At 47.3% G+C, this 24,283-nt stretch overlaps 1 protein-coding gene across 2 annotated transcripts in view; it reads right to left on the bottom strand.

Moving 5' to 3' along the window:
- Positions 1 to 337: 337 nt before the first annotated feature.
- Positions 338 to 24,283, bottom strand: part of Phf24 (PHD finger protein 24) — a 25,648-nt gene continuing 1,702 nt past the window's right edge. Inside the window, exons 1-8 of one of the 2 annotated variants that reach the window (XM_055597668.1) lie at positions 24,033 to 24,062; positions 10,238 to 10,616; positions 9,364 to 9,549; positions 6,747 to 6,825; positions 6,243 to 6,448; positions 5,742 to 5,902; positions 5,363 to 5,458; positions 338 to 5,040 (exon numbers count right to left, since the gene is read on the bottom strand). In XM_055597668.1, the coding sequence (XP_055453643.1) occupies positions 4,944 to 5,040; positions 5,363 to 5,458; positions 5,742 to 5,902; positions 6,243 to 6,448; positions 6,747 to 6,825; positions 9,364 to 9,549; positions 10,238 to 10,612 (1,200 nt within the window). In that variant the 5' untranslated portion in view covers positions 10,613 to 10,616; positions 24,033 to 24,062 and the 3' untranslated portion in view covers positions 338 to 4,943. Of the gene's footprint in view, positions 5,041 to 5,362; positions 5,459 to 5,741; positions 5,903 to 6,242; positions 6,449 to 6,746; positions 6,826 to 9,363; positions 9,550 to 10,237; positions 10,617 to 24,032; positions 24,063 to 24,283 lie in introns of those variants that run through there. The other variant, XM_055597667.1, reaches the window with a different exon arrangement.

Raw genomic sequence — 24,283 nt, 5'->3', positions numbered from 1 at the left:
AGATCAGAGGACAACTTGTGAGAGTTGCTTCTTTCCATCTGCCATGGGGATTGAACTCAGGTCATCAGGCTTAGCAGCAAGTGCCTTTGCTCTCTGAAGCCATCTTTCTAGGCCAGAACCTAGTTTTTATGCCCTTTGGTACACTGATACTCAGCTTCCCTGAGTCTGGAGACAAGAAGGAACTCATGTGGTGTCACCAAACTTCCAGAGCCTGCTGGGCACTCCCTGCCCCAAGGGAAAACCCCAGAGGAGAGAGCATGGACGATGGAGTGGAAGAGCTAAGTGCAAACTTCTGCAATGTGTCTACAAAGCTGGCTCCCTGTCTGAGTCTATTTTGAATAGCAGAGAGGGAAGGTGCTGGACTACACTGCAATAGGTCTCCTGAAGAGTGCTCTGACAGGCAGTAGGCATGCATGTGTGCACACACGCATGCACAATACACACACTACTGAAGACAGACTGAAAGTTACAATGTGCTGTTTATGCTCAGGCCAGGAACCGGGCAGTGATGCGGCATGCCAGAGAAATGGGAGGATCCCCAAAACAACAGGAAGCAAGCAGCAGAAACAACATCACAATCTGTTTATTATGGTTTCTGCAGTGCCCAGCCTCAGGGAGCTCCGGCTTGGAGTGCTGTGAAGGCTGAGCCACAGGGAGGAGCATGCAGCTGTAGACAGGAATATGGGGCTTGGGGTCAGTCCCCTCTGATTACTGTCACATTGGCTTCAGCAGAAAACTACATGGGGAAGTCATGAGAAACCAGAGGGCCTTGGATCCTCAGTGACTTATGGGCTCTCAGAGCCTCCCTCCCAGTCTGTTCGGCTGGAAACAAACCAAGGATATCCATTAATGATTGGAGGCTAAACCTGAAGGTCTTTGCCGATTATGGATATGGAAAGGCCAACCCTTTCTATTATAAACTGGAATGGAATTTGGCTTCTTAATCATTGGTCTAGATAAGACCTGACACTCTTCTCCATGCTGTGGGCCATTAGGGCATGCAGCTTTTCTTTACTGTTGGTCTAGTGGGAATTCTGTAACCTATCATCTTTATAAGGATGCCAAAAATAATGGGAACAGACAAGAAACAGCACGAGGGATGCTCGGCCGCACCCTATTCCAGGGCTGAATGGAATCAGCATATGGAACCAGGCCATATGCTGATCATGCCCACTTAAGATCTCCGTTGTCTGGGCTGCAACCAGGACCAAGAGAGATACAGTGAGCAAGTTAAATCCAGATGGCAAAGAGAACATGATGATTTGACTTCACTGTAAGTGGCAGGTTAGAAAGGGGCCATTGTTACAGGTGCTGCCAGGATGCTCTGAAATTTTGGCATCAAGGTTGTTTTGCCTTTTAGTGCCAAGTACAGAATAGTCATGTGCCACATAGTGACATTTCAGCCAACAACAGATGGCATGCACAATGCTGGTCCCATAAGTTATACTGCCCAGTAACATGGTAGCTGTCTCAGCCTGTGTAAGAGCACACTCTTCAATGCTTGCACTATGAAGAACTTGCCGAAGGACACAGTTCTCAGAATAGATTTCCAGAATGGAACTGGGCTTCTTAATCATTGATCCAGACAAGACCTGACACTATTATCCATGCTCTGGTCTGTGAATGACCCCATATACCTGTGTCTCTTTTTATACATATGCAGTGCGTGACTGTGTGTTATTTTCACTCTGCTGGCTGGAAGGAGACACGGAATACCAAAGCTTGCTTCCAGCTCAAGTTTAGTGCCCCAAGGTTGCCTACTTTTGACTCTTGGGTAGTCATGGTTAGATGGGCCCCTACCAGTTTCTTCTGAGCCTTTCTCTTAGCACCAGTGCCTTCTGCACTTTCGGAAACTGTGATGTCTACAATGACTGTTGTGCTTTGAGCTAAGGCATGGGACAACCCTGGAACTCACTTCCCAGTGAAGTGCCCTCTTCCCAGGCAGTTGAATTCTGTGCTTTCTGTTTTGGTGATAGGAGTGGGGCAACTCCGAGACTTGGCCATTTAAACAAGGCCCAGGCGGCCTCCCATAGGGAGGTGCTAGGGCCAGAAAGGCAAGTGTCTACCCCGCCAGCCCAGGTTGCGCGGGGGAGGAGGAGGCCGTATAGTCATGGCTTCTGCTGCAGCTAGCCTCAACAGAAGAGCACTTCAGTTGGATCAGTACCTAGGAGTGAGGAAACTGCTCCATCCCTGGGATACCATAGGAGTGACTGTTAAATGTTTTGCTGGGGATGGTTGGCCTCAGGGAAGGAGGCCAAGGAACAGACCTGGAAAGGTTATGCAGAGATAAGCCACTCTCAGCAACTCTGCCCCTGCTGTCATCCTGATGTCCACTTATTTAATTATGAATGCAGGGAAGAGAACTGCTGGACGAGAACCAGGCTTGGGGCAAGTGGTCTTCAGAGAAGCATATATGTAACCCAAGCCTTTCTTGGTTGGAGTTCAGGATGGACGTTGTTGGGAAAAGCATTGATCTTAATTTTTGGCAGCCAAGATGGAAAAGTTTAGAACACTTTCTCATACCCTCACCAGAGCCAGGCATTAATCTTTGTACTTGGCAGAATTTCAGACAGTCACAGTGATAGAAAGGCTTGGAAAGGGATTATAACTAGGTAGATGAAAGTGCACCGTTATACACACTGCAGGGGACTTCAGGAGAGAGTATGGACATTGGTTTGGGATGAGCTTCTGTAACAACGGACTATGGAGCAACGAGCCCTCGATTTGGTAAAACAGATGCTTATGGAGAAGAGGCCAGCTGTCCTATATGATCCCAAACAGGCCTGGTCCTGTTGCAAGCGTCAGGATCCAGCCAGCCTGATTTGGCCTGTGGTCTTCTGCCATTCAGCTGCAGGAGCAAGAAACAGCATCTAAAAAGTGGTAAGCATGGTATTGATCTGTAAAGGACCATGGAGCAAGTATCCATAGCTGGGGAGTAGCAGAAAAACTGTCCAATTCCCAAAGCCTGTTCAAAATGTCTTGTGAAGTTCAGCAGCCCACAGCCAGAGATAGATGATGACTCATCAGGACAGTGAGCAAGAGCCCTTGAATTTAACATGCTTTAATCTTCTCAATGGAAAACCCCAAGCCTGGCTGCTGCAGACACAGTCCATGAACCCAGGAGCTTTGTGCTTTGTTTTTGTTTTTGACTCCATTCAGTAATGGGCCATCTTACTGATCAGCCCTGGGAACATGGCCGAGGAGTTTTCACTGTTTTTGATACTAAGTCTCATTTATGTAATCCTGGCTGGTCCAGAACTTGCTATTTAGAGTTGAAGGCTGGCCTTCAACTCATAGAGACCTACCTGCCTCTGTTCCCCAAGTACTGGGATTAAGGGTATGTACCACCATGCCCAGCTTTAAGTAGTAGTTTTCAAAAGCTGTGTGTATTAGTCCTAACTAATTTGTCTCCAGCAGTTTAATACCCTGATTCTAGGCCAGGCAGTTCCTACAGAAAGAGACCATGCAGGGCTCTTAGCAATGCCCTGGCTGCAGATGCCCACGCGGTAAGCTCCTTCTGAGTGAGTGCTTTCAGAAATGGAGACCATACAGGCTTCTGCACAAGTCAGCTCAGCTCTCTTGAAGAGCTTGTTGTCAGAACTGGCCATGCCGAAGTCATGGAAAAAGAAATCCAGAACCTGGAACCCTAGGTCTTGGGGCTTACACACACCATGCACTGACTTGAAAGCTTCAGAGCTGGGAAATGGGGCTGAGCGAAGCTTGCAGGCCAGACTTGGTAGGCTCGCAGCACTCTCTGTCCACAGAGCCCTCTCAAGCTGGCCCTGATTCCTTGCACAGAGGGGAAGACATGGAGTGAGCAGCTGACAGAAGCAGCAACCAAGGCGACGGGAGAAGGGCAACTTTCCCCCTTCTGATGCTGACTAGGACTTCTTGACAGTTGAGATACAAATCTCTTTTTCAGCATGACCACTTAGGGATTCTTCAGAACTCCTTTAGGCTATGTAAGAGGCTAGCTTCCGCTCTGTGTAATGCCGTGTTTCTATGTCTGTGGCTGAGTTAGGCTGGAAGGCAGGAAAAGTCTGAGCTTTCTCTTCTCTTCCATGAGACTGTATCCTCATCGGCCTCCGAGGCAGCCAGATAGGCTGAAGCATCTCACACAGAGGACTGTGATGCTTGCCAGTGTATCTGCTTCACTTGGGTCTCTAGGGCTTTAGGCCATGTGATACCATTTGACAAATAGGGACCAGGAGTCTCACCTTGGCTTTCCTGTTCTAAGGACTTGTGAAGTTGGATGATCTGGTTAAAAAGTGCCTAGAATCCTGGGTCCCTGTGAGAGGCTCTCTCCACTTTCTCCAGTCAGGAATCAACAAGCTTGTTTCCTTTTCTATCATAAGGAACTGGGATGATTTTTAAGTGTTCTCACCACAGCATACCACAGCACACTTAGGAATAACAGTGGCTCATCACTGAAGGGGTTTCAGTGTGGGCAGGGGACCTCTCAGCACCTCCTGGAGGGGCAGGAGTTTGATCTGTTCCCTCTTTCTATTGGAAACAAGGACTGGCCAATAAAAAGAGTAAGACGAGACTATCTCATCTATACAGAGTTTCCCAGAGGGATTCTGGTCCTTTTTCACGGAGAAGCGAGCCAGGAGTTTGGAGGCATGGATATCTAGGCATGTATGTGGCTGTATGTGCGTGTGCACATATATGTACATGGGGTGCCAGGTAGTTTTGTGACGTGAGGGAAGGAGGCGGTCCAGTAGCAGGTGTCGCTGCGGCTCTCGGGGCTTCTCAGTGTATTGACATATACCGCCTCTGTTGTGAGCGGAGCGGTGGCTTCAGTGCCAGAAAGCTTAATGACAAAATAAGATGTTGGCAGTGTCCCATTCCCATGAGTCTCCATGCCAGAGGCTGGTAAAGGACAGAGAAAGGGAAGGAGGAAGAGGGTGCCACCGTCCCAGAACCAAGCTTGTGTGCCCGCACTACCCTGGGGGTTTCAGATGAATCGCTGTGCTGTTAGGACGAGCAGCCAAGATGTAGATGACATTCTCTCTTAGGAAGGTGGGCCAGTCCACAGATCTGCAGAGGGAGAGAACAGGTTCGCCAGGCTGCGTACAGAGCGTGAAGGCACATAAGGCCCAATCCCAAGGGCAGTTTGCCTTGGGCCAGATGAAACTCAAGGTAGCCTGCCTCGTGACTCATGGTTATGGGCTGGTTATGCTACAAAGCGAGCAGATCGGCTATCTGGCCCTAGAGACCCGGGGTCAAATGTGTCCTTTTGGAGCCCGGTTTCTAGGGTGGGTACTGGCTATTCTGGGATAGAAGTGGTAACACCTCCCTTTATTTATGAGGAATGTGATGGCAATGGAGGCCACAGACAGCAAGAGGAGTTTCGTCTTACCTAGATGCCTGCTCTGCGGGCAGCAGGGCCTTATCCTGACTCTTGCTGCTGTTGCTGGCTGGGCTGCTGTCTGCTATGGGACCCACATGGCTAACGCTGCCAGGCATAAGAACATGAGGTTAGGAGTGGGAGAACAAACGGCCCTGACTCCTCCCCTACTCCGGTGAGCCCATGGACCATGCCTGTCCAGGCTTTCTGAGATAGGGCAGCACACAATTTAGGACAGAGGTGGCCCAGCGTGCTGCCAGTAGGATTGCTGACCTCTACCTAATTCATAGGCGGATCTTCTGCCGAAGGGAGGGAAAGAAGCACATGCTACACCCAGGACCCAGGTGGAAGAAAGAAAGGGGTGTGGTGGGGCGTGGCGGGGAGAGCAGACCTGACGTTGCACGAAGGAGCCTCTGCAGGGCCTTTACAGAACCAAGAGTGCCGGGCATGGTGGCACTCTGCCTCACTGATGGTGCTCCCATGGCCCCGTGCCAGGAAGGTGGCTCGGGCCCGTTCCCTCTCCTTGACTGTAAGAAGCCTCAATAGAGAGTTCTGGGAAAGAAGAGATAAGTTACGGTCTTGAAGGTGAAAATATCTTGAAGACTACAGGGCATTGCATTTCCATTGCCCAACCTTTGCTGCCCTTCTTAGATGGCTCCAGAGCCTCTTTGGTAGCCTGGCATTTTTAGGGGAGTCAGTGCAAGTCAATCTTCTCAAGAAGTTTCCTCAGCCCTGGTCACCGGCCATTTCTCAATGGATGGACCTGTAACCCTTTCCTGACACACTCCTGACACATGCTCTTGTTTAGACAGTTCCTAACACTCCCCTGACATGTCCAGCGTGCATCCTGGCCCTCTGTCGCTCATGGCCATTCGTCACTGCTGTACCTCACCTGGGGACGCAGCTGCTGCAGCAGCAGGAGGGACTCATGGGACAAGAAGTCAGGCCACTCCACATGGCCACGATGCTCAGGGTCCAAGGCTGCAAACTGGCGGGCTGCCTGCTCCTCTTGCTCATCACTCAGGGCCCTGCTGCTGTCCCCTCGCTTTGCTGCTTGATGACGGTAGCGCACAAAGTCTTCCAGTGTCAGGGAACAATCTGTGGGAGGGAGGGAGGCACCCTTGTTGGCCATGCCCACCCTTCCTCAGCCTTGGACAGCTTCACTCACTCTAAGGCACAGACCCAGTTCTTGTGGAACTATGCCTCCCATAGCCAGGGGCACTTGCGGGGTGGTGGGGAACTGTGGTAGAAGTAGGCACCTTTGACGGCCCACAGCTCAAGATCAAGGACTCATTCATCCCTTCTCCCCAAATACCAGAATCCTCTGTTCATCATCTATCCCAAAAAGGATGAAGAGAATGTGGCTGGCTCCTTCTCAGCAGATGTCTGGTCTTACCGGGGATGACTTTACACCGCTGGAAGGTCTCTGTGAGGCTGTACATCTCCTCCTCAGTGAGCAGCAGGTTAAGGTTGTCCTGAAAGAAGGTAGAAGGGCAGTTAGTGGCCACACAGGCCAGTAACAAATGAAAAGCCAGGGGTCAAGAGGGATGGGAACAGTGTCGCCCCCAGAGAGAGGGCAAAGTCACCTGAGCCCAGCCTCCCAGCCTTGGCCAAGGGCCCAGACAGAGGGAAGATCTGCTCAGAACCGTCTGATTTTGGGGGACGATCCTCCCTAGAATGCAGCTATCCTGACTCTGGCTCAGTCCCTTTATTAGACACTGTTTTCAAGTTGGCCTGTAAGTTGACCTAGGAAGAAGCTTTAATTACTAAATAGCACTGAGATCTTATTTTGTTAGTGATACTATGCAGTCTTTAAACTATTGAAGTCTCTTTGTAAAGGTTGGTTAACCTTCCTCCTAAAATATCAGCCAAGAGCAGATGCAGGTATCTCCTGAGTATATCCATGAGTTTCACAAAAATTCCTGTGATTCTTTCAACAAACACCCATTGAGCAGCTGGTATGTGCTGGGCACAAGGGTCTGCGCACAGCACTGATCCGTGATACCTGGTGTGGCATGTGCTGTGAAGGGAGGCAAGGAGAAACAGAAGAAGATGGGGACTTGTGAGGCTCTCAGACGGCCTTGACTGAACCTTAACTCAGGCCTTTATTCTAAGGATAGTGGGGAGGCACAGAATCTGGTCATCATGGTCAGATCTCTGCCATGAGAAAACAGATTAGGGGAGCGAAATATGGTGGTATGGAGAACACTTGGGTGGCTGTTGTGGTGGTATAGGTAAGAACAATATGAGTAGCTAAACCCAGACATGAAAACAGGGAGGGGAAAGCAGTGAGAGATGTCAGAGGGCATCTGAACGTGGTAAGGGAAGAGATGGGACTGGGAAATTGGTGAGTGATATTACTATTCACCGAAGTGAGGGATGGGAAAGGGAGCAGGTTTAGGCAGGAAGATGAGTTCATTTGGGGGCATTCTGAGCATGAGTCAAGACGGAGAAGTCCCTAAGACAGGAAATTTAATCCTGGGCACAATCTGGGAATCATCAATGTTTAGATCGTGGGTTATTGGATGAAGTCAGACAGAGACAGTGAATACAGTGGGAAAAACAGTGGGATCCTGAGGAATACAGCATTTATAATGGAAACAGATCAAGAGTGTAGAGAAAGAAAGGCCAAAGAAGGCTGGGAGAGACTGGAAGTGGGTGCAGCGGCCCACTCTAGGAGGCACTGCTAACTGTGGTCATATGCATGGGATGGGAGCTTACGATTTGCAAACATTTTCTCTAGTTTCTGTATATCGTATGAATTCTAGAAAAGACTTAAATGCCAAGAGAAAGAGGAGGAAATAAGAAAATGTTGAATATCTTACTCACAAAGGCTGACTAAGAAGACACCTGAGAAAAGATCACTGGACTTGACAATTAGAAGATCATTGATGACCTCAGGACAAGCCAATTTAGTGAAGCATTGAAGGCAGGAGTCACCCTGGAGGGATGGAGACACCAGGAAATAGAGAAATGCTCTTGAGAAGTATGATCCTGAGTGGAGGGAAAAGAAAGAGATGAACTCAGAGGAAGTCTTTGTAAAAAGCCCATAGAGGTGGTGGTGGCAGCAGGGCCCTGGCAGAGCTGGGGCGGAGGCGGGCCATCCCTGGGGGATAGCAAGGAGGCATGCAGTGCCCCACGCCATGTTGGCCGCACACCAGCAAGCAAGGCTGCTGTGCGGGAAAAGGCTGGGGTTCTGGGGCGGTGCATGTGTGTATGAGGGCTGGGGAGGAGGAAGGGAGGCAGGGAGGGAAAAGACTGTAGAGCAGGGTCTTCTGTAGTCTATCCTAGAGGAGAGTTGTCTCAGTAACTTCCAGATTCCATTCTGTGGATTAGCCATAGACAGAGGGTCAGAAGTAGCACATGACATGGGCGAAGATGCTGGCCAGCTGCCCCTTACACTCAATCAGAGAGCAGTAAAGCAGGGCAGCACAGCAGGAAGAAAGACAGGGATTCTGCTCAGGAATGGTGATAAATGACTGTGAATCTGGTGTCCGATGGAAACCTTAGATTCTGCCTGCCGTTAAAAGTTGGAAGGCATTCATACACAGTTTACAGAGTCTGAATCAATGCACCTTTGCTATTTAATTCACAGAATCAGCACTTCAGAGAGGAAGAACGAAGGTTTCTAACAGGCGCTGGCCAAGCGAGGACCACAGGACCTCCCATTTTCCTGGGACAGAATCTCCCTCTGCTGGAAGCAAGCTGTTCAGGATGCCAGGCTGGCTTCTCAGACGAGCACAAGGAAAGACTTAGAGAAAGCAATGCCCTATGCAGAATTACTTTTGGAACACACTTAGCGAGATCTGGTGTGCTACGACTGTGTCTGTGTGCTACTGGTATATTTTTAAGTGACATACAATGCACCTCACAACAGAGAACTGTTACCTAGCTCTGGGACCCTTGCATACACTATTAGAAAACCCCTTAGGTCACTGCTTTAGAAACAGTCATTTTTATTCTAGGCCTCTGAGGATGCCGAGTTTTCCTGCTGTCCTGTAGTCCACACTCACACAGTAGTAGCAGCTCCAGCCTGTTTCTGTATGGGCCAACTCGGTCACCTCCGCTGCACTGTCCCCTTGGAGGTAGCCCATGCGGCGCAGGCAACCATCATGGAAAACCCTGGTGCAGACTCTGCATGGGAAGAGGCTCTCGGCGGTCCAGACCTCGCAGATATCACACATCTCATCATTGACCACCTGGCAGGAATGAGAAGGATCTCAAAATGCAGAGAGTAACATTATATGGCTGCTCCATGGGCCTGGGTCTCTCTGGAGCCACTGTGAAGCTATGAGAGCATCCTTCCTGGTGGGTGAGAACCAGGAAGCTGTTCCAGCTGCCTACAGCTATGTTACTGTTTTCAAACAGAGATACTATTAGCATTTTATAGAGAATAATATGCACGATGATTGTCTCAAACATTATATGACATTCAATATCCCTAGCTGTCTTGACATCATATACCAGCGGAACCCTTTGGCCATTGTTTTCTTACCCCAGTCTTCCTTCATCAATTTCCCCAATGTCCCCTACGAGGGTTAGTGGCCTCTGCGGTTGAGAATCCATACAGGTTAGCACAAGATATACCATGGCAGCATTTCTTACCACTCAACAGCTCAGCTCTTTTACTATGACTAATTTAAGATATTTCTGGTATTTTATTCAGATGAAATATTGTTTCCATTTGTGGTACAGGGCTAGAAAACAGGGACTGGCACAGCCGAGGCGAGCATCCTACACTGAGACACATCTAAGCCTGTCCTGTGGGGACTCAACTCCATCTCCTGGTTCTGAGTCTCACCTCAGGCACACCCAGCCTTCCCTGTCCTGTTCTTCAGTCCTTATAAAGGCCAAGACAGGGAAACCCTCCCTTCACAGAACACTCACAGGCTCCCGAGGTTCCAGGCAGATCTCTGGAGGCTTGTCGTCATCCAGCTTCCGGGTGGGACGAATGAAGGCAGGGGGTGTGAATCGACGGGTCCTGTCAAACTCCTCAGGCTCAACTCCACGCCCGTCTCGGAGGCGCTCCCAGGCCGCCCGGTTGATACTGCTCTCCTCCTGGACCACAGGGCCGCTCGTCTCTGCTTCCTTCTCCTGCACTTCCTGCACAGCGCCCTCCACAGTGCCACGGCGGGACCCTGGGGGCTCGCCCCCACGTCTAACGGAAGGCCTGTCCCGCAGCCCATCCTTGAAGGCTGACACAGCGAGGCTCACCTTCTGCACCTGCTCTACCGTCTGCCGCTTGGACATCAACACCCCCATGGCGCTGTGGACAAGATCAAGTTTATCCGTCCGTGGGAAAGGCAGGTACTGTTAAATCATGCTGTTCCTAGCTCCTAGCAGCAACGTGCACTGGGAAGAGCACACACTAAGCCAGAGACCCTGGTTCTGCCTCTGACTGGCTGCTGATTCTGGTTTTCCCACCGATGGGCTGGGAGTTAGCTGTTCAGTGCACTGCACAGGGATGCTATGAGGAGAACATAAGGAAATGGAGCTGGGCTGGTGCTATAGCTCCACAGGAGAGAGCTTGTGCAAAACACACACACACACACACACACACACACACACACACACACACACACAGGCCTAGACACACATATACATACAGAGGCACACACAGATACACACACACCACAAACAAAAAAGAAAGAAGAGGCGAAACAGTGCATAACTATGTAGAGAGTACTGTAAGTAAGTGGAGCTGTATCTGTTTTCCTTGTTATTGGAGAGCTGCGCTAGCTCAGGGGCATTAGGCCTCTGTTACTGTGAGGTGGTGGGGACTCCAGATCTCAAGTTTTTCCTCTCCCCTAAAAGGAGATTTAACACATTTCAGGTTGTCTGAGGGAAAGAAATGAAGAGGAGGAATCACTGGCTTTACACATGTTGAATTAAGGACATCCCGGGGACACCCTGGAAAATCTGTAGTGGCAGAATGTTGTCAAAGGCGTCCTGTGGCTTTCAGGACAGAGTTCCTCAAACACGTGCCTTCCTGTGCCTAACGAGCACCCCAGACCTGGAGTTCCCTCCTACTCTCCATGTCCCAATCTCTACTAGCACTGCTCAGACTTTATTCGACATGCTTTCCCTGTTTTTGGGAAACGGAAGCACCCCAATCACTGTACTTTCCAGCTTGCTCAGGTGTCAGTTCTTTGGGTATCACTGCAGAGTCCAGACTGAGTTGCTTGGGGGCGTGCGCTCCGCTCTGGAGCACTCACTTTCCTCACCCATACTTAATGGGTGATTATCTCATCAACGTCAACTTCCTGTTTCGCCTGCCCCGCCACCTACCTCCGCTCTAGTGAGGTCTCTGGAACATCACACATTAATGAGCATTTGCAAAGCCAGGCACGGCACTGGAATTCTAGTATTCTGGAGGCTAAGGCAAGATGATTGTTGTGAGTTCAGGGCCAGCTTGGGCTGCAGAGTAAGACATTGTCTCCAAAACAAAAAACCAAAGCCAAAACCAAACCAAAGCAAAGGCTGGGGAGGAGGATGAGTCTGTAAAGGGCTTGCTATGCAGACACCAGGGCCTGAGTTGGATTCCCCCACCACAGAGAGCCATGTGTGGTCTGAGACTGCAGCAAATGTAGCCTCCCGCACATGTCCCAAGGTTTGGTGAGAGACAGTGTCTCAAAAAACAAGATGGGTGACACCCAAAGTTGGCCTCTGGCCTCTGCATGCACCCCCCCCCCCCAAGTCTTTCCAGTTAACTGTCAAGAAGTCTTGCTTTTACAAATAAACCTTACGGTATGTGCCATGCCTGGTGAAAGCCACATATTCTTTTATTGCTTGTATGTACCACAGTGATGCAAATTTCTACCCTGTAACCTGTTACCAAGGAATTGCATATTCTCTATATCTATACACACGCACACACATACATACTTCCTCCTATCTGTCTATCATTTTGAGACAGGGTCTCACTATGTAGCCTTGGCTGTCCTAAAACTCACTATGTACCAGGCTGACTTCAAACTCAGAGTTCTTCCTGTCCTGCCTCCTGTGTAGTAGGACTCAAGGTGTGCACCACATTTGCAGAAAACCATATTCTTGAATGGATAAAGTGAGAAGACCTGCATATTCCATTTATCAGTTAGCTAATAAAACGTAAGATAAAACTCAAAAGAATAAAAAAATCCTGACATGAAAAACTAAGGAATGTTTACTGTCAGCCAGTAACTGTTTTGCAGGGTGGTGGCAAAGGTTTATTAAAAAGATTTAGGAAATCATGCCTCAGTAGACAACCAAAGCAGATTTAAAAACAATTTTTATGAGTGTTTTGATCGCATGTGTATCTGGTGCCACCTGCATGCCTGGTGCCCTCCAAAGCCAAAGGCGTCAGAGATTCCCTAAAACCGCAGTCACAGATGCTTGTGAAACATTAAGTAGGTGCTGGGAATTCAGCACAGATCGGGGGCTCAGAGTGTTCTTAACCATTGAGCCGTCTCTCTAGTCCACATCGCGGCTATTTTCAGCACAGGCAATTATCATTACAGGCCCACTGTTTTCCTGTGATACGTTAAGTGGGACGTTTTTCAATGTAAAAAACTGATCAGTATTTATTTGTATTTTGCAGTGCTGGGGATGGAACCCAAGGCCTCACTAAGCCATATACCCACCCCCTTTTTATTTTTACCTTTTTAAAAAACTGCAATGCAGAATAAGAAGTACATTTTGTGAGGAAATAATATGTATAAAAGTATTTATTTGTGAACTTGTAACTGAACCCAAAGATTAAGAATGATTTTTCTTTTCTTTTTTTTACTATATTGTGATGTTTATGATAATTCTCATCTTACTGTATTAAAGCCTGATAGTGATTCTCCACAGTGATACAGAATCATCAAAAAAATTAGTGTCTATTAATTATACAAAATAATGGATTCAATTATGATTTTTTCATACAGGTAATAGAATGTACTTTGAACATCTCAATTGCTCTTTCTCATCCCTTCTCCCATTGGTCACATCCTTTTTTACAAAAACCTACATTCTGCATCTGAGAGAAAATGTGAGGTATCTGTCTAAGTCTGTCTTATTTGCTTAGCTTGATGGGCTCTGGCGCTCCTCATCTTCCTGTAAATATTTCCCTCTTCCTGATGGCTGCACAAAATTCCACTCTATAAAAACAACCCACATTTTCATTTCCCATTCACCTTGGATAGGCGACCCTTGGTTCTACAACTGTGAAGAACACCACAGTGAGCATGTGTGTGGTGGGGCGTCCCAGCACTCAGGAGGCAGAGGCTCCCAATCTCTGCGAGCTTGAGGCCAGCCTGGTCTACAGAGGAGCTCCAGATCAGCCAAATCTACTAGTGAGACCTGTCTCAAAACAAATAACAAGAAGAAATGGCATGCAGATAGCTCTACTTTTGTTGTTTGTTCTGAGACAGAGTCTCTGTAGCTCAGGCTGGTCTGGAACTCACTATAAACATACATACATATGCACACACATGCCCAAGGCTGGCCTGGGTGCTGGGGTCCTCCTCCTGTAGCTACCGGGGTGGTGGGCTCACAGGCACATTCCACTACACCTGGCCTAGTTATCTCAGGTGTATTCTCATTTAGATTCCTTCCTGCATAAAGCCCCAGCCAGAGTGGACAATATGGCAACCTTATTGCAGTTTCTAATAACCCAATAGCTATGGCAGCTTTGTCCTTTGTTTTCATAGGGGCAGCCATTCTGGCTGGGATGAGTTAAATCTCAGTGCAGTTAGAGTTCTATTTTCCTGTGACTAAGCATGGTGAACAGTTCTTTCATGTAGGTATTTTCCATATACATGTCTTGAGACATTTTATTCAATTCATTAATTTTATTTTTTGTTTGTTATTTTGAGACAGGGTTTCTCTGTGTAGCCCTGCTTGTCCTGGAACTCACTCTCTAGACCAGGATGGCCTCACAGAGATCCACTTGCCTCTGCCTCGCTAGTGCTGGGATTAAAGGTGCACACCATCACTGCCCTGCAAATAGGTTTTTTTTTTTTTTAATGTTTATTGTCTCCAATAATAGTTTTTTATTAAAGAACTCTATTTCTTTTTCTTTGGCTGTGCTGGGGCTGAGCCCAGGGCACTGTGCTTGATACTTAAGCACTCTACCATGCTCTTTGTTTTGATTTAAAAATGGCCATTTATAAACACAATAATATAAAAAACCTCTGCTCTCGACAGCTGTGACTTCTAATAGTTGTGTGGATGGGAGGTCTACTAGAGATGGACCGACCAACGCAAGCTTACTCTGCAATGGGACATGGGAAAGGTGTGAAGCTTACGATTGGCTTTGGGAAAAAAGAGAGGGTCCTGGGCCAAGTAATGAAGAGGGATTTGAGGCGCTGGAAAGGGCAGGAAAACAGGTGCATCCTTGGAGCCTCCAGAGTTATACACCGCTGTGGATGGATCCCTTAATGTTAGTCCAGTGAGACTGAGTTCTAATACTGGCTCCAACATTTCAAGAGAGTAGGTCTGTATTTTTAAAGGGGAGGTGATGTGGGAGAAACGGAGAAAAGGAATGAAGTAGGAGAGAATGGAGGGAGAAGAAAACCAACAGTACACAACATATTCTTTTAAAACTGTGGGCATGGGGCTGGAGAGACGGCTCAGAGGTTAAGAGCACTGGCTGCTCTTCCAGAGGTCCTGAGTTCAGTTCCCAGCAGCCACATGATGGCTCCCAACCATCTATAGTGAGATCTGGTGCCCTCTTCTCGTGCGCAGGTGCATATGCAGATAGAGCATTCAAATAAATGAATGAATGAATGAATGAATGAATGAATGAATAAATAAATAAATAAAACATTAAAAAACACAATAAAAAATAACAACAAAAAACTGTGGGCATACGTGAAACTTTTTTTTTTTTTTTTTTTTTTTTTTTTTTTTTTTTTTTTTTTTTTTTGTTTTAAGCTAGGATCTCTCTAGCTCTGGCTGACCTGGAACTCCTGGCTGGCTGTGACGTCAAAGATACTCACTTGATTCTGCCTCCTGTGTCAGACTGAAGGCATGTTCCACATGCCCTTCCAGCTTACAGAAACATTTCACTTTGCTTTTTGTTTTGTTGAGGCAGGTTGTGGCCTAGGCTGGACTCAAACTCATGGCAGGCCTGTGTTTCAGACTTTCCAGTGCTGGAATTACAGGAATGAGCCACAGTACTCCCTGCTTTTACTGAAACATTTTAAAAAACATTGGTAAGAGGATAGAAACAATTTTAATAGGAAAAATGCAGAATAACTTAATAGACAAAGTATACAAATTTTGATTTAATTTTTTTGAAACTCAAAGATAGGAGCAATGGTTCCCAAATGGTGAATTAGCCTTATTACAGAGGCAGGGAGAGTCTATGCAAAAAACCAAAACAAGGACAAAAAATCCTTCAGGGGATAAATGAGTGGGTTGAAATACATATCAAGTATAATACACTTTAAAAAAAAGAATTACTTATTTATTTTACATATGAGTGTTCTTTCTGTAGGTCACCTGCATGTCAGAAGAGGGCATCAGATCTGTGTTTGCTGGGACTTGAACTCAGAACCTTTGGAAGAGCAGACAGTGTTCTTAACCACTGAGCCATCTCTCCAGCCCATAATAATACACTTATACTTATATTTGTAACAAATAGTAAAAGCCATCTCTTTTTTTTTTTCCTTGTCAGTGTAACAGACTGCAGAATCCCAGAGCTTGGCAGTATCCCCGTGGCTCCTGGGGTAGAGAGGACGCAGGAGCTCTCTAGGCGGGTAAGGAGAGCCTCTCTTTTAGAAGCTATGTCAGAAGGCCTAGAGAACAGTGATGAGACTGTCTTACTTATTAGAGGCATGGGCTGAACATAGTTGGAAACATTTATTTGGAGAGCCTGAACACAAAAAATCACTTCCCAAGACTCATTCCCCTGGAGAGAAGCAGTGTGTGCGTTTGGCTTTGGCCTCTTCTGATGGCACAGTAAGGGAGACTGAACGAGCAGCCATCAAGAGTGTCAGTCTGCACATGCAGTGACTCATCGCCGGTGTAGCAGCGGCTGCACAGACACCTCCCAGCGCTGCAGCTCTGCTGCTTCACCCGCTTCTTGGTGTTCGGAGACCACGTGCTCTCTCTGAACATGCCAAGATGACTCAGCTGCGAAAGAGACTGCTGCTGCAATAATTTTGGGAGTTACTTTTGGGGGACTTTTAGAAAAAGATTTATTTATTTAATTATTATTTATACAATATTCTGCCGGCATGTGTGTCTGTACAACAGAAGAGAGAATCAGATCTCATTATACATGGTTGTGAGCCATCATGTGTTGCCGGGAATTGAACTCAGGACCTTTGGAAGAGCAGCCCGTGGGGAGAACTTCTATGAAGACAGAAGCTGACATACACTATCAAAATAACCAAATATTAAAAGCAAACAACATAATACTTTTTGCCACAGTTTCTTTGAACACAGCTATTCCTTTTGTTTGAGTTGGTTCATTTTTCTAGATCACTTTATGTCTCTAAGGCAAAAAAAAAAAAAAAAAAAAAATTGAAGTAGAACCATTAATAGGAAGCCATTAAGATCCAAACAAGACCTCAAGCCAATTTGTTTGTTTGTTCACTTTTTTTCATCATTTTGAAATGACATGGCTATGATTTGATTATAAACTGTGAGGACCCAACAGTTTAAAACAAGGCTAAATCTCTTAATGCTTAATGAAGAGGACCACGACAGACACCTTGATTAAAAGCATGCTGAAATAGCGAAGATGTGCACCTGTGGTGTCTGAGAAATTAACACAATCAGCTCTAATTCCTGGAGAAACAAGTGTGCTAATTACTGAGAAAGCCTGGCCTCTCCTGTGCTTAAAGAAGGTCCTAGGAAGAAGAGCAAGTTAAAAGGAAATGAAGTTGCAAAGATCCCACAAATTATTCTTAATGACTGCTTCTTTGGCTGGTGGGTGGAGTCTTTTTTTCCCCCTTCAACAAGAGTGGAAAGGTGATAAGGAGATGCCATCTCAAGAATGATGTGACTATGAAGAGATTCTGTGGTAGATAGGAGAAGCTTGAAGAAAACCTTAGGGATAGGAGCAGGCCACGGGAGTTAACAGAGTGGCACCTGACTGCATGAACAGGAAGAAATGAAAATGGCCATGATTAGAATCTTCTTTCAGCAAGAGAAGGCTGTTGAGATGTATTTGTCGGGCAGAACGAATATGTGGGCAGCTTAGAACATGTGTGCAAGACACACCCATTCTTTGCATAGCACCTACTTAGAATGCAGTGGGATTACTTATAAGGGCAAAGTAGTGGGAGTGGAGAGGTTTGTCTCCACAGCAGGAGCTGGTAAGACATAAAGAAGGTGAAGGCAGCAAGGGAAGCCCTCTCCCCAGGTACTCCATAAAGACTGTGGCTGTGGAGAGGCTGCCAGGCAGGAGTTTCCTTGTTCAGAATGCTAATGTGAAGGACATTTACTCACTTGAGTCTGTGCCTTTGTGTAGGGAAGACAGCTGTTTGGAAAACTCAAGAGCTATTAAAAGGGATTCTCTGGAAGTTATGAGGGTTTTCCTAGGCAGGAACAGGCAACGGAAACCCCTAAGTGGGAAGAAGGGGACTGAGGGATGTTTGAAAGTTGAGTGTAGTGACATATACCTTTGATCCCAGCATTTAAGAGGCTGAGGCAGGAGGATCATTGTGAGTTTGAGGCCAGTCTGGTCTACAGAGGGAGGGAGGGAGGGAAGGAGATACATAGACAGATAGACAGATGGATGGACAGATGGATAGATGATAGACAAATGAGTTGAGCTTGTGGAAAAAGAAATGAAAATAAAGGGTAGAAAAATTTAGATGGCTCCCACTGTCTTTCATAAAACATGAATGTTGCAAAGATTACTGGGCAAAATAAGTTCATTTCAGACATGGTGTCAGTATGTTTTCTTTTCACCAGTGTTGGCCAGAGGTTGGGCCTCCTTATGCGGGCCTGTAATCCCAACTTCTCAGGAATCTGAGGCAGAGAGATCACAAGTTCAAAGCCAGACTGGGCTGTTCAAGGCTAGCCTGGCAATTTAGCAAAACTCAGTCTCCAAAATTGAAACGAGGGCTGGGGGTGTGGCTCAGTGATACAGCACTTGTCTAACAGACGGGCTCCTAGATTTAATCAACAGCACTGAACACAAAAGAAAACAAAAGCAAAGCTGGCCAAAACTCTGATGAGAACGAGTCTCTGGAACTCAGTTCTAGAAACCATAGCGTCAACTCATCATATGTCAATGTTGCCTCCTCAGAGGTGGAGCCTGAGGGTGAGTCAGGGCTCTGGGGACAAGAACACCTACCATACAGTAACTATGGGTGATTTCCTAGCCACAGAGGAGAGTGTCTGCTACTATCTGTATACAGATGACAGAGATGAAGATGTTAATTTAGCCAGTTTCCACAGCCACAATGTAAGAGAAGAGAAACCACCATTTCCCAGTCTGCAATGCTTATTCTGTGTCCTGTTGACTCTAGCTTGGCTCATGGGAGTGCATCTCGCTAGGGTCACAAGCAGGAAGCTTGATAATGCATTTCCTTGGTCTGGGTTGGAGCCGAAGACCCTGAGCAGGAGCAGCATCTGCCCATGCAGTTGGTTTGTTCCCGGAAGTGTGTATCCGATGAACCGCAGGGAAAGTACACACTTAACATGGAGGGCAAAAGTTATACAAGTGTAGAAAACCAGCAGAACTGAGGCCTGTAAAATCAACTTAGATCGGTGGTTCTCAACCTTCCTAATCTTGCCATCCTTTAATGCAGCTCCTCATGGCATGGAGAACCCAGCCATAAAATTACTCTGGTTGCTACTTCATCACTGTAATTTTGCTGAGTCGTAATATGAATATCAGCTACACAGGGTATTTGATATGTGACCCCTATGAAGGGATTATCTCCCCTCCCCCCCACTGAACTGTCACAGGTTGAAAACCACTGATTCAGAGCATACAGCACAGACCCTGGCTCACCACACATATCAGCTTCAACCTGCGGAACTTAAGCAAAAGCCAACATGAAGAACTCCCTTACCCTCTGCAGGTCTTTGACGCAACCCAAGCCCCAGGTGGTCCAGTTGTTCTCTGCTGCCTCTTGCTTTAGGAATCCAGTGTGTCAATTCAGTGTCCTTGCAGTCACTTCTTGTTGTCTCCTCGCAGGCACCTACAGACTCCTGTCAGTTCTTACGTCTGTGGACCCTGACGGTCTCCCTCCCCACGTCCTTCTGCTTATCTAGGAAGACAGTCACCCAAACTGCAGAGGCTTTTCTGGAGTTTCTAGGAAGCAGATTGGCTGAAGACTGGGTAAAACTGTCCTCGTGGTGTCAGCTCAAGGCAAGAGGCAGGAGGCATACGCTGCTGCTGCCCAATACTCACTGAAAGCTCACAAGCTCTAATATACATGAGAACAAAAGGATGGCGCGATCTCTAGCCTCTGGGGGCCGAGGCTGTCTCCACTAAAAGCTCCAGCTCTGGCTTCCCACAGAAATGGAGCAGCAGTTAAGGAGCCGCACTGGCAGTGACTGGCTGGTGCGACTGCGCTCAGCAAGTGAATTTTTCCAGTGCGATGGAGAGGCGCTCCCTGGTCTCTGCTCTTAGGTCCCCGAAGCACAGACTCGGCACCACCCACGCCGTTATTACACTTTAACTATTACCGTTCCCTTGCTTAGTGTGTGTGTGTAGCCTACTATGTGTTAGGCACACATCATGTGCTAATAGCTGTCAGTAGGATGAACAAATGGGACTGCAGCCTGTGAGGACGCAGGGAGTCTGTGCGTGTGTAGGGGCATACGTGTAGGATAAAAAATTAAAAAAAAGGTGTTGCTTGAGCTAAATTTTGAAGATGAGTGGGAGTTAACCCAGTGGATGAGAAAAAAAAAAGCATTCCAGGAAGAGGTAAAAACACATGCGAGCACGGAGCTATATGGAGGCCCCATCATGACTTGGAGCTACGAATCCAGCCCGGGTGCTGGATAGAAATAGGAAAGAAAATCTGCGTTCACATAGGAATTAGCATCAGCTCAAGGACTGGTTTGATGTAGTATGCTTAAAATATTTGTTTAAAAGAGAATATTCATTTGAATTCAGGGAAGTGGGGGTGGTAAGGGAGCAGAGACAACCCTAATAGAGCCCAGGGTGGCCAGTGAATGCGCTTTCTTCTCCAGCTCTCCAACATGGAACTCCTTCCCGTCACCTGAGATCTAGCAGGCAGCAACTGTAGTCATAGTCAGCCCGGCAGGCTTCTCTATGGGAGGCATTAGGAAACAAACACAAACAGAAAGGAGAGGAGGAGCCGGCATCTCACTTAACATTTCAGCGAGAAGACCACAGTAACAGGAGATAGTTTCCAAAATCAAACAGCGATCATATATGTAAAGACTTTGTAAGTTACAATGGGCTACCGCAATATCTTACCTGCATAACCAGGCGGGAGTGTGTGTGACCAGGACACTCAACACATATGGGCAAAAGTAGCCTTGGCAGGGGCTTGGCATGCAGATGCCCAAAGAAGCACATCTTAGCAGTTAGTGATTCCCGGGAAGAGGCACACTCTTCACTGGCTGCTATTCGTAGCCAGTAAAGCTATATTTTCCCCAATACTTTTCCTTCACTTCATAGTAAAGGAGTGGAGAAAAGCAGACTGACGCTCCACAAACTCCTCAAGGCAAGGACTCTCTTTTTTATATAGCACAGTGCTGGCAAGTCAGTAGCACTTAGGATGTGTGCAGACCTCCGAGGGGATGGCTGGAAGGGGGGTGGATAATGGAGAAATGCTATAATGGAGCCAATCATCTTGTCCTGGACTGGCCACTGACAGTGCAAGCTTCTTATTCCAAAGCTGGTAGTGCAATTCCAGTCAGAACTTAGTCCTAAGACTGAACGATGCAGTAGATAATGATGTTCCTGTCAGGTATGAATAAGTAATTTGGGGAATAAAGAAGCATTGCTAGACAGGCATGTGGGATTGGAAAATAATAGATGCCGTAGCCGAGGAGATGGAGACTATTAGCATTAATACGATCCACTTAGGAACAGGCGCGCCCGGAGAAAACAAGGGCTGTGGGGATGGACCTCGGACCTTTATCATCCATGTTTCAAGAAAAAGAAGCATTTAAAAAATACATGGGTAGTGCTGGAATAAGAAAATGGTTAGAATGTGGTCAGAGGATCTTCGGTAGATCCAAGGTGTGAGAAATGCATACCTATTTGTATGAACTCAAATGGGGGAGGGGCATTCTCTAATTTTCCTTTGGACTGAAGCATTTTTGAGAAGATTAAGGCCACTTGGTTACATTCATCACACACATTCTTATTCAGGCTATGCTTAGGCACTATTCTGACTTTTGAAATTTAATGTTTACTCAATACTAGACATCAGAAGATGGTACTGAAGATCCAAGATTTGGGAAGCACTTGGATCATTCAAGTGATTTTTCCCAAGGCTACCAGGGAGTGTGATACTCAGAGCCCTCGATGAAAAAGATCAGCCTGACGACGACGATGATGATGATGATGATGATGATGATGATGATGATGATACTCCAACAAGAAATATCTGAGAGCCTTTTTGCTCAGCACTCAGGAAGCAGAGGCAGGCCTATCTCTGAATTTGAGGACAGCATGTTCTATAGAGCAAGTCCCAGGACAGCCAGGGCTACACAGAGAAACTCTTGTCTTGAAAAAACAAAACAAAAACAAACAAACAGAAAATACCTGAATTAAGACAAACTCCACCATATTTGCAGGCTCGGTCTTGATTTTCTCTTAAAACAATGTATGTGTTTATTTTTTGAACTAATGAGAGGGGTTTAAGATGAAAGGGGACTATAAACTTTATAGCAGAGAGATGCTAACCAATATGAACTCTGTCAGAATTTGTTTGTTGAGATACAAATGAGGTACCATAACAATTCAGGCCTTGAAGGGGCCAAGCAGTTAAGGAAAATAAAGCCAACAAACAAGTGGTCAGTTAGAATATTCCATTTCCTTGGTAGCTTTATGTAATCCCCGACACCCAAAGAAGAATTCTTTTTTTTTTTTTTTTAATCTTTTGTTTTTGAGACAAGGCCTGGAACTTGCTGTGCATCTCAGGCTGGCCTTGAACTTGAGATTCTCCTGCCTCCACTTCCCATGTGCCAGAATAAAAGGCATACGTCACCACAGCCAGTGCGGAAGAACAGTGTTTTTTTTCTTTGTTTATTTGGGTCTGTTTTTCTGAGATAGTCTCCCTTGTGGCCCAGGCTAGCCTTCTACTTGTGGCAAACCCCTTGCCTCAGTCTCTGAAGTAGGTATTTATGTTTTTAAAGACACACAGGACCAAGCCTGAATATATGACGGATCTGATGGATCCTTTTTCATTGGAGCCCGCTAGTTTTATTAAAGGAGGATATTAGGTTTGTCTGTGCAGAAGGAGGACAAATATGAACAGGGACACCCCAGAATGACTCTGTGGCAAATTACATACATGGCTTGGCCCTTTCAAGCTCCATTTTTCGGATAAGAAGCCAGATTCTATCTTTGAGCCCGAAGTTAAATCCTTAGGGTTCAGAGAGAATTGTTGGGGAGTGAGATGAGGGGCATCACTATATCAGGTCCCAGCTTTCTACGCCATACTTGGCTCTCATCTCTTCCACGCTCCCGTTTCTCTCACACAGAACTGCTCGGCAGTGTTCCGAGTGGCATTCATAGATCAGTGTCCACTTGTGCATGTAGACGGCCACATGGGATATGTGGGTGACTCCTTGAAGTGACAGTGTCTCCCCTTCCTCGCCCCAAGGTCCCACAGCAGGGAAGGTGGCCCCTCTAGATCTCCCAAACAAGTCCTGACAGAGATCACACCATCGCAGTAGGGCTACCAACAAAGGAAGTCGCACCCTGAAATCCGGGGGTTTCAGTGGGTTGCTGCTCCGATGGTCCCCTGCTCAGTAAAACTGCTCTCATCCCTGTACTCATCACATTTGCGGGCCACTCGCTACTGCAAGCTCCGTGCCTGACACTTCAGCTCAACTTACTAACAAATACCAGCTCTTTCTTCTGCTCCACCCCACCCTGCACACGTTTCTCTGAGCTGAATTTGAAGAGCAGACTTCATCATTGTAACGTTTGAGATCTCAGGCAAAGTCCTGAGCCTGCATCACAAATACCTGGTGATTCAATGGGGCGACTCCAGGAAGCGGCTGTTAAGTGTTACATAAGACGTTTCAACATATCCAGCACAGTACCTGGCACACTGGTTCTCAAAAATCCTTTCCTCCCCCTTATCCCTTCCTCCAGAAACTTGCTCTTCTGTTTCTGCATAGTCAAACTCAAGAGCTCAGGTCTCCTGCCTTTGACTTGGAGGTCTCACTGGTCTTGGAACCCCTTGCCTCCGCTAAAGTCCAGCTTGAAGCCAACTGAGCAGAAGAGAAATGAGAAATCCTAATGGGTGGAAACTGGAATGAACAAAGGCCACAGCCCCATAGGGTTCCCACTCCCTTCCACTGTGTTGAGGACAAGCGAGGGCGCGCTAGCCCCACAGGAGGTCAGTGCCAAAGTCCTTGGAGCTATGATGCTACAAATGGATCCCATTTCTCCAGCCAAAGGTTCTTTCTGGGCATCTCTGGGGCACAGGCTGAGATCACCTAAGGTTCGCCAACACCTCTGGAAAAGTCCCTGATGTCCCCAGATGGTCTTCCGAGGGGCTAAGTCCAGAGACCACCCTGATGCCACTCTACTTACAGGGAAGGCCTCCCTGGGGGCCCGGGGAGGGTGCCCCTCCACACTGGGGCTGGGCAAGGCAGAAAGTGCAGGACTCCTTGGGCGTCTCCCTTCACGCCCATCCCACGGACTCTCCCGGGGCAGAGGCGGCGGTCACCGGGGTGCATCCACTTGCACAGGGGGCCCCGGGGGCGGCTCCCACACCAGCGTCCGAGTCCGGGAGGACTGTCCGCGACCGCAGACCCGCCCCTCGAGGGTGACGGCCGGGTCCC

Source organism: Psammomys obesus, unplaced genomic scaffold (assembly GCF_907164565.1).
Source record: "Psammomys obesus unplaced genomic scaffold, mPsaObe1.curated_primary_1811, whole genome shotgun sequence".
Classification (NCBI taxonomy): Eukaryota; Metazoa; Chordata; class Mammalia; order Rodentia; family Muridae; genus Psammomys; species Psammomys obesus.
The sequence above is the reverse complement of the archived record's forward strand: the minus strand, read 5'-3'. Positions and strand labels throughout refer to the sequence as shown.